Genomic DNA, 9,535 nt, shown 5'->3' on the forward strand with positions numbered 1-9,535 from the left:
AAAAAAAGTTTGTATTAAAAAGGAAAGAAAAATATAAGAGGAGGAGGGTGGTTCGTAAAGCACCCAAAATTTATAATTTATGGCATTAAATGGAAACACATTTTAAATGAACATAGTAATTGCAGTAGTAATGCATTTCCTCCCTACATCAATGCTTTGCTTTGCGTTCCTTTGCATCAACGCTTAAATTTACAAAAAGAAGAAATGAAAAATACAGTATCCATCACCACCAATACTATCCATACACGTATTCTCTACTATACTTTAAAAACGAGAAATGCCGTCCAAGAGCTAATGGGTCAATATCCATAATACCCCTGAATCATCTGTTTTGTACGTCAATGTCCTTCTCCTCCCCTCCCACCACTCTTCTCTCTGTTCCCAGAGACAGTATAAATTAAGAGGCAAAATCCCACTTTTTGTTTTTCCGAGGAACGCAGAAAACCTTGTTGCTTCTTCCTCAGCACCACCCAATCAAAAGCACAAGAGCCTTGTCACTATTTCCACGTCTTTTTTCTCTGGTAGAGGGGAGCTTGAATAGGAAAGATCCATCAGGCGGGCAAAGACGAGACTTGTTTTTCTTGTCTATTCATTCATGTAAGTGTATTGGGTTTCTGTCTGTATTGTTTTCGTAATGTGAAGAATGATAGGTATTTGGGTGGTTTTTGCCTATGATTTCCTGTGTTTGCTGCAATGTCGTTGAAATGCGCTATTCTCCTTGGTGAAGCGTGTTTTCTTTTCATATTTATGTGTGATGTCTCTGTTTTCTGGACTTGCTCTGCTTTTCGGACAAAATTTCTCAAGTTGCAAAGGTCTCCTCAAAATTTACTCTTTTCTGTTGTTTCCTTTTTTGGGTCTTGATTTACAGTTTGATTCAGTGGTATTGAAGCTTCTCTTCTACATCATATGTTTATACTATTTTGGAGGTTTGGTGCATAGCATAGGCTTTTAGGTAGGTGTTGAATTAATTAAGGTAACTTTTTTAGAATCTCTGCTTCTGATGAAGAAGAAGAAGATTTGATCTCCATTTTAGTAAGATAAAAAAATTCCCCTTTTTTGATATTCCTTTATTAGTTCATCCTCTCCACTCTGTCAGTGCTCCTCTCTGTAAAGTCTCAGAACCATAACTACATATATTAATTATTATACTTCAAGAAAAAAGCTTCTCAGTTCTCTCTGTCTGAGGGAGAGAGAGAGAGAGAGAGAGAGAGAGAGAGAGAGAGAGAGAGAGAGAGAGAGAGAGAGAGAGAGAGAGTAGTATACAATATATAAGTTTGTATGTTATATAAAATTTGGACATATAGCATTTATTTATTTATTTGTTTGTTGAAGATGAATGGAATTGCATGCAACCTCCACATCTGCAAACAAGGTGTGTTGCTTGTTGTCTCCATTTCTCCTGCAAATTGCCTCTTTTTTATTCGGCGGTTCAGCACTCCCAATATTGCTTATTTATGGGCCTCAGTCTCCAACAACCGCTTCCGCCTGCGCCCACTTGTTTCTCCTCTTCCGCTCTCATGCTTAATTATAATAACATCTCAGAAAATATCTTGTCATTTTCTTGATCGATCAATCTTTGGAGCAGGAACTGCAACTGCAACTGCAACTGCAACTGGAACTGACCCATTATTCCTTTCACCTTCCAACCAATCAATGAGACAGGAACCCAACTCTCTCAAGGTAAACATCAATTCCCCCGCAACTCCCTTTGGGTTTCAAGATCTCTTCTTAATGATGTTTTTTGTAAATAAAAGGATTTTTTATCCTTAGATTGATTCCTTTGTGTTCTGTTGCAGTCTTCTTGGCCAAAAGTGGTGGTTAAGAAATGGTTGAATATAAAGAGTGGTAGACATGAATTTTACTCCGATTACAATACAAATGGTATGTATAATTCTTTATTTCTAGTTTTTTTATTTTTGGGATTTTCATGAATTCATACCATGTGTCGTTGATTCTTGAAATCAGCTTTGGTTCAAAGAAGAAGGAAGAGTTGCTCTGACGACGGACTTTACGTCGTCGTGCCTGAAGAATTATCAGGTAAGCGCCGGCCGGCCGTTTCTACTCATTTATTATTATTTATTTTTCCCGCAATTAAATATCCAGTTTCAGATCTTAATTTAGGTTTTTATTAGTATTAATTTTACAACATAATAAATAGGACAATCCAATAATATAATTATGTAAAAATAATAATTAGTAAAAAGAAAGTTGCATGTTTGACTCTGTAGATATCCAATTGATGGAAGGAATATGATTTATGATCAAGTTGACCTATCGTTATAAGCCACATGCACAATTTTGTGGTTTAGGGTTAATTTGTCGTTACTCCCTAATTCACTCCTAATCTGTTGCTGTTATGATCAGAACAATGGTTGATGGAAACGAGTAACGAAATTGAACGGCCAGGATTCAGTCAGCTACCCCCACCTCCCACTAGTACCCCCAACCTCAGGTAAGTTTAAAAAGTTCCATACAGACTCAATCTCATCTTCTTAATTTTTGATTGGTTCACCTTACTTACGCGTTGATGAATCTTTTGACTATTTTTATATAATCTTGAAATCATGATTTGAACAGCAACGTACGGTCATGATTAGTGGTGGGTCTTTTGGGTAGATCAACCGAGAACCTACATCCTTCCTGCTTAAATCATTTCCCCAACTTTTAATTTCCCATGCACGTTTATTTACAACTCATTTCACATTAATTAAAAACTACTTTTTTTTATTTTCATTTTTTATATGGAAAAATTCCCTTTTCTGATAATTATTTTTGTTATTTAAATATTCTTGTTAATAATATTTTATGTAATAGAATTGGATTTTTGAAATTGAGTTTGATTTTGCAGGATGTTCGTAGGGACGTGGAATGTGGGAGGCAAATCACCGCATGATGAACTGAATCTAAGTGATTGGTTGAGGACCAAAGCATCAGCCGACATTTATGTACTTGGGTATATATATATGATCTCCAACACACCATGCATGGACGTAGACCCGTCTGGCATCAAGATGTTTAGCCCAAACTGAATAAATTGTCATTTCTAATTTTAATGAAACATACAGAAGCGTGTTTTTGATCGTTTTGTTTGGGCAGGTTCCAGGAGATTGTACCTCTGAACGCAGGCAACGTGCTGGGACCCGAGGACTATGGTCCGGCTGCAAAGTGGATTTCCTTGATCCGCCAATCTTTAAATGATAATTCTGTTTCCAAACAGTCCCTTAGCCCGAATCATCAAAACCCACCATATTCCAAACCTAGAGTCAGTTTCTCGGATTTGCTCTCGCTGGATGATGATCTGGTTGAGCGCAAGGGTTTTGAAAGATCCGAGTCATGCTCCAGTGAAGAGGGTTCGCGTAGCCCACCCGATTCGGGAAAACATAAGTACTGTTTGGCTGCCAGCAAGCAGATGGTGGGGATATTTTTGTGCGTTTGGGTTCGTGAGGACTTGTATCCCCATATTAGTAGTTTGAAAGTCTCGTGCGTTGGAAGAGGCATCATGGGATACCTTGGGAATAAGGTATATATATATACACACACACACGAAACCCTCTTACTTGGTAAAAATTATTACAGTTACTATATTGTTGAGTTGCATAACATGATATGTGCATGCTATGACCTCTTTTTATTAAAAAAATATACTTGTAATATTTTAAATTTTAAATATTAGGGATCGATATCTATCAGCATGAGACTGCATGGAACGACGTTTTGCTTTGTGTGCACTCACTTAGCCTCTGGGGAGAAAGAGGGCGATGCGATCAGAAGAAATTTAGATGTAATGGAGATTTTAAGGAGAACAAGATTTTCTCATCCCTCTAGAGAATCTGTTGCACCTGACAATATTTTGGATCACGAGTACGGACTTTTCATTTGCCTCTTTTTCTCTATGTAGTAAATTATTAATATCCTTTTTTAAATAATTATATATTTATATATATGTTCGTGTCTACGTACATAATTAATTTGCCTTCAATTGTTGTTGATGTAGCAAGATAATCTGGCTGGGAGACTTGAATTATCGACTGGCATCAAGTTGCGGTGATACGTACGAGCTAGTAGAGAAAAACGACTGGCAAGCCCTTCTAGAGAAAGACGAGGTACGGAGGTGGCCGATGTATTATTGGATTTATGTCGCAAATGTTGTATTTGAATTGAATGATTTTAATTTTTTTAAATTTGTTTGGTTAATTTTAAGTTTGAAGGAATTTGAATTATATTTTGATGAATGTAGATGGATTTTAATTTTTTTTTAATAGAGTTATTTAAAATTCTTGAAATAATATATGTTGTGCATTAATGTGGCAGTTGAGAATAGAACAAAAGGCAGGCAGAGTATTCAAAGGGTGGGAAGAAGGGGAAATACACTTTGCTCCAACCTACAAATACCACACCAATTCCGACCGTTACGTCCTGCAAACCTCCACCTCCAAGGACAAACGCCGGACCCCTGCCTGGTAATAATTTTACTTTTTTTTTTTTTTATTTGGATTAGTTACGGTCGCATCCAATTTTTGCAAAGTATAAGATGATAAGAAAAAAAAAATTAAGAAAAAAATGTGGAACAGTGAGTAGTTGAGAGAAAAGAAAATATATAATTATCAGATTATTAAAAAATATTAAAATTACTAATATGACTTTGTCGAAAAGGAAGAAATGAGATAAATGATAAATTTGAGTATTTATTAATTTTTTTTTTTTATAATAGTATAGATTTATATTTATAATTACTGCTCATATTTAATTAGGACAATTAACTGAATCAAAAAAGAAATCATTTTTTTAATTCCCATTATTCAAATGTTTAATGACACAATTAGTCAACTTAAACAAGCTACAGAGTCGGTTATTGAAGATGATAAACATGTAAGAAAATGCTCATCACTTTATTCTTACATTATAATAACAAATTAATAAGCAAAAGACCATTTTCATTTAACTGACAAACTACAAGTCAACCAATGTCATCACATGATAACTACAAATTTTGAATATTATATCACCTCCCTTGTTTTTTTTTTTTTAATAAAAAAAAGAAATACTAAACTAATCTGTTTAATTCGCCCGACCGGTGACTTTGTCGGATTAATCACATTACAAATATTATATAATTAAATATTTTTATAATACACTAATTACATAATAAATGTATATAATACATATAAAGTTATAATATTATTAATTTAAATTGGATCTAATTTAATTGAAACTGTATATTTTTTATAATCAAATTGAGATATGAGAAAGACGGTTCTTGAGATTTGTGAGAGTTATAATTGTTATCGACAAGTTAGGGTATAGATAATTAAGGTTAATTAATGGTCGGTGATTAAAAATAGGCTGATCCATCTTCGTCGAGTATTGTTCGAAACTGAGGTTGATTTAGTACAGATCTATGCATTTATATCTTTTCTACGGTCACGCAACCTGTTAGATTTAATACATATATTCCTCGATCTATAATTAGTCATTTAATGATTTTTATAAAATAATATCAATAGTTCTTACATCATTTGATCTACTTGTATTAATATACATATATATCGTATTACTTGAATACTCGACCAATTAAGTTTAATTATCTTATATTTATAATATTATAATCAGTCACTCAAATTGGTTGATGGTCGTACTATAATTTATTATTCATACGTTCCGTGAACCTGACCTTAATTCCAACAATTTTATCTTAATTAGAAAGATTTTTTTTATACAATTTGTGTGATTACTACCTAATCAATTTTTATATCAATTATTACTCTTTTAACTCTAGAAATTTCATTGATTATGTCTAATTTAATTAACGAAGTTGAGATTCCATAACTAAGAGGTCATGGATCCTTTCAATATGTGGGGTATTATTCTATTTTAATAATAATTATTAGTATACAGTAATAGTAATATAATAATTATTGATTAAATTATATATATATATATATTATATTGGTAATTGTCATCAATTTACTTAAAAAAAATACTCTTGAAATTTTGAATTATATTAAAATTTTCAATATTCATGTAATTTTATTTGCTTAGTATATCTATCCTAACTTTTATTATTTATTTTTATTTTTAATAAATGATTAGGTGCGACAGGATTCTTTGGAAAGGCGAAGGGCTTAAACAAATGTGGTATGTTAGGGGCGAATCACGATTTTCGGACCACAGGCCTGTCTATGCTCTGTTCTCAGTGGAAATGAATTTACCCGGCAGCTATCCCTACCCCACTTCCAAGATTACATCAAGAACCATCCCATCTACAGCACCACCAAAATTGCTGTCGGAATCAGCTGTCTTATCATCAGCGGCTGCAGAGTTGTTGTTGGTCGCCAGAACTCAGAGTTGCATACAGACCGCCCCAAGGTTCTCCCTCACGGCTGCCGATAAGAAGTGACCAACCAATGGACGGGCATATACTGACCAATGACTCTCCGACACGTGGAGCTGCGACTGAGAAGCATTCGGGCGAATCTCTATTCGGCCCATTATTGGTATTTGGCCCAACTCCAATGTTCATGTGGCCGGTGGGAATATTAAAACCACGCGCGGGTCGCGGCATGCTGGGAGATGGACACGTGTTTGTACAGATTAACGTGGTGACGGGTGACGAGGAATGCTGATTTTTATGCAGGATGTAATAATGCCATAATATTATTGGAAAATGTACAAAAAGAAAAAGAGAAGGCGTGTTGGGATTCTTGATTTGTTGAAGAGTTGGAGAGGAAAAAAGAAGTGTGGTTGGAGTTTAGCATTTTTGTTTTTCTTCCCTTGCTTGAGAGGTTTATTGTAAATTCTAAAATATAAACTCTATTTCGTCTAAGTCTCACATCATTTATTGATTTAGAATATTAACTAGATCGCTACAATAATCATCGCATTTGATACAAGATCGATTATCTGCAGTTGATCATAAAAATAGTGTACATTTGCTAATAAAAATGCAATAGGAGTTCCAAAATTTGTTGTTTTTACTTGTGGGGCACACAACAAACATTATCAGAAGCCAAAAGTTGGTCAATTTTTATGAGTTACTCTTTCATCACCTTCAGCAGCTCCTCCTCCAGTAACAATCTCCAAGCTTGAATTGCCACTATTCATGTCATTCCCGTTCGTGCTTTGCTTTACCGGTATTTCTTCTTCTCCCTCGGAAGGGGACCCGTAGTCTTTCTTTTTACCCCATACCACAAGGTAAAGCCCCATGACTATGACAATTGCACCAACAACCCTGAATACATGCTAATTATCAGTATTTTAGTTAATACTTAATTTGTAGGCAACTTTTTACGATAATTGAATCGAATCAATTGCTGGTCAAGTACAATATATTTATTGGGTATTTTTGATTCGGTTCGTCGGATCTAATTTGGACAAAAATTTCATACTTTGATGAGTATTTACCTTCCTAGGAACATTTGCTCGGCAAGAATGAAAGAGCTCATGATGGCAACAATGACCATGCTCAGTGGGCTAAAAGCAGTGACGAAGACAGGGCCTCTTTCTTTCATTATCACTCCTTGCACGTAATAAGCGATGCCTGAACAAAATATACCCTGCACCCACCATCAATTTTGTCAGAAAAATCAGCACACATATATATATATAGATGGTCTGAAATAATTACAGGCAACTGAAATGAATTGTAAACTCTTACACTGTAGGCAGCTGCAAGGAACTTAGTGTCCCATTTTATGGCCCAAGCTGCTGAGTTTCCCTTCTCCATTACTAGAGCCACTGCCGCTCCCTGTGCAGTTCCTAATAAACATATCCATGCAGTGAGAGATAGCTCTGCAGGATACGTCCGTAGAGTCACTGCCTGTAAGATCATGAAACAGGCCCAGCTGAAACATCCTACGGTGATCATGAGTGCACCCTTGATTGAATGCTGCAGATTTACTTCACTCTGTTGACGTGCGGGGTCGGTCATCACCTTGGTCCACGGCAGGTCAAGGTTTGGGCCTCGGACGAGGGTCATGATCATGGCTCCTGCCACTGTCGCAAGCGTTCCGATGATCTTGGCTTGGCTCCGGATGCTCATTAGCCTTACTTTCTCCAGCCTGATGAAATTATTGGATAAGTATACACGTGCGTTGCACGTAATTAAGCACGCGTAATAGAAAAAGTATGTATGTTTGACATAAATACATTAGTAGCTAACTATGAAGCACCTGAAGATGCACGCCATAACGAATGTAATGGCAGGTAGGACATTGGCCATCGCAGCTGCAAACGTTGCCGTTGTGTATTTCATCCCCAAGAAGTAGAGATTTTGGTCTATTACCGGCCTGTCATTTTTTTTTAATCGAAGATCAAACTTCATTCTTGCAGTAATACTTGTACAGAAATTGACTTAGTTTCATTTTGTAAGAACTTACTCTAAAAGGCTGAGAAGCATAATCTTAGCAAATATAGCGGTAGTCATCTTAGGCCTTATTTTCCTGTTGTCCGGACAATATATGTGTCAACGTTAATTTCTGACAAAATTAGTACACAAATCGAGAGAAATCAATATATGTTGAGTATCTATACTTGTCTAGGGCGATGGCGAAAGGGGCAATGACGAGGGTGGCTACTGCATGACGGTAGACAACAAACACGTAGTTGCTCATCCCCTCGTTCAATGCAGCTTTAGAGATGATGTCCATTCCAGCCAGCCCTGCTTGTAGGAAAACCACACCCAAGAATGGCTTTGACTTGTGAAACAAATCATGCATGCTCTCTCGCGACATCTTCATTCTTACCGTCACAAAGACAACGTTTAGTCGGTGGCTCTAACGTTGTCGCGGTCCAAATCGAGACCTGCTAATTATAACCATACTATAGCATCAACCAAAAGATAACTTGAACATGCAAAATGCCACACTTAAACAACATGCATAATTGCAGCATAGCAAATTCGTATATGGACAACTATATATATATATATCATAATAGAATTAGTTACCTTTGTACGACTCGATTTCTTGAATTGATATTCACTCTCTAATCAGTGTGAGTGTGTGTGTGAAAAAACAGGGGAGAGCATTTTGGTTATATATGCAGAGGAGAGGTGAGAAGTGTGGGTAAAAAAGCAGCCCAATTGCTCTAACACTCTATACGGCTTTTAGCTTTCTTTTTTCATATGCTTTTCATTTTCTTTTTCCTTCTCTTTTTATTTTTTCCTGAATTTTTCCTGTTTCTATGGATTTAAATAAGTTAAATCTCACCATTTCCACGAATGAATGCGTAAAGAAAATATTGAGGAAATGGCAGGCAGGTAACTTGGCAAAAACATGCTTTTTTTTCCTATTTTTAATTGATCGAATTGGGGGGGGGGGGGGGGGGGGGAGAGTTTTGCTGATTTGTGGTCAAAATTATGTACAAGTACTAGCCTCCATGCCCAAAAATTTGGATTTTGCGCAACTTATGACTAGGGTACGTGTATTTTGGTAAATTAATCAAACTGTATTGAACCTGATTTTTCGATACAAATTAAAAAATTCTGTATTCTTTTTTCAATTCCGATTTTGTATTGAACTAATTTTTCTTTTATTCT

At 35.8% G+C, this 9,535-nt stretch overlaps 2 protein-coding genes across 6 annotated transcripts; one reads left to right on the forward strand and one right to left on the reverse strand.

Moving 5' to 3' along the window:
• The first annotated feature begins 364 nt into the window (after nucleotides 1-364).
• Nucleotides 365-6,823, forward strand: LOC105174411 (DNAse I-like superfamily protein). Of its 4 annotated transcripts, none has more exons than XM_088875667.1 (12): nucleotides 365-597; nucleotides 1,333-1,373; nucleotides 1,593-1,680; nucleotides 1,797-1,881; nucleotides 1,966-2,037; nucleotides 2,365-2,452; nucleotides 2,849-2,953; nucleotides 3,097-3,520; nucleotides 3,674-3,861; nucleotides 3,995-4,103; nucleotides 4,312-4,460; nucleotides 6,091-6,823. In XM_088875667.1, the coding sequence occupies exons 2-12, from the start codon at nucleotides 1,333-1,335 to the stop codon at nucleotides 6,395-6,397; spliced, it is 1,656 nt and encodes a 551-aa protein (XP_088731793.1). In that variant the 5' UTR covers nucleotides 365-597; the 3' UTR covers nucleotides 6,398-6,823. The 4 variants fall into 4 exon arrangements, with proteins under 4 accessions (XP_088731793.1, XP_011094813.1, XP_020553698.1 ...); XM_011096511.3 differs by having other exon boundaries at nucleotides 1,333-1,372; nucleotides 1,586-1,680; XM_020698039.2 differs by lacking the exon at nucleotides 1,333-1,373 and having other exon boundaries at nucleotides 365-598.
• A 130-nt stretch (nucleotides 6,824-6,953) lies between these two features.
• LOC105174413 (WAT1-related protein At2g37460) lies at nucleotides 6,954-9,099 on the reverse strand. 2 transcript variants are annotated; one of them, XM_011096513.3, is made up of 7 exons: nucleotides 8,945-9,099; nucleotides 8,530-8,799; nucleotides 8,376-8,438; nucleotides 8,169-8,285; nucleotides 7,655-8,057; nucleotides 7,402-7,553; nucleotides 6,954-7,228 (listed from the first exon to the last, which is right to left on the reverse strand). In XM_011096513.3, the coding sequence occupies exons 2-7, from the start codon at nucleotides 8,733-8,735 to the stop codon at nucleotides 7,018-7,020; spliced, it is 1,152 nt and encodes a 383-aa protein (XP_011094815.1). In that variant the 5' UTR covers nucleotides 8,736-8,799; nucleotides 8,945-9,099; the 3' UTR covers nucleotides 6,954-7,017. The 2 variants fall into 2 exon arrangements, with proteins under 2 accessions (XP_011094815.1, XP_011094816.1); XM_011096514.3 differs by having other exon boundaries at nucleotides 8,530-8,802; nucleotides 8,945-9,061.
• Nucleotides 9,100-9,535: the final 436 nt, after the last annotated feature.

Source organism: Sesamum indicum, linkage group LG11 (assembly GCF_026168435.1).
Source record: "Sesamum indicum cultivar Baizhima isolate 11 linkage group LG11, ASM2616843v1, whole genome shotgun sequence".
NCBI classification, from domain to species: domain Eukaryota; kingdom Viridiplantae; phylum Streptophyta; class Magnoliopsida; order Lamiales; family Pedaliaceae; genus Sesamum; species Sesamum indicum.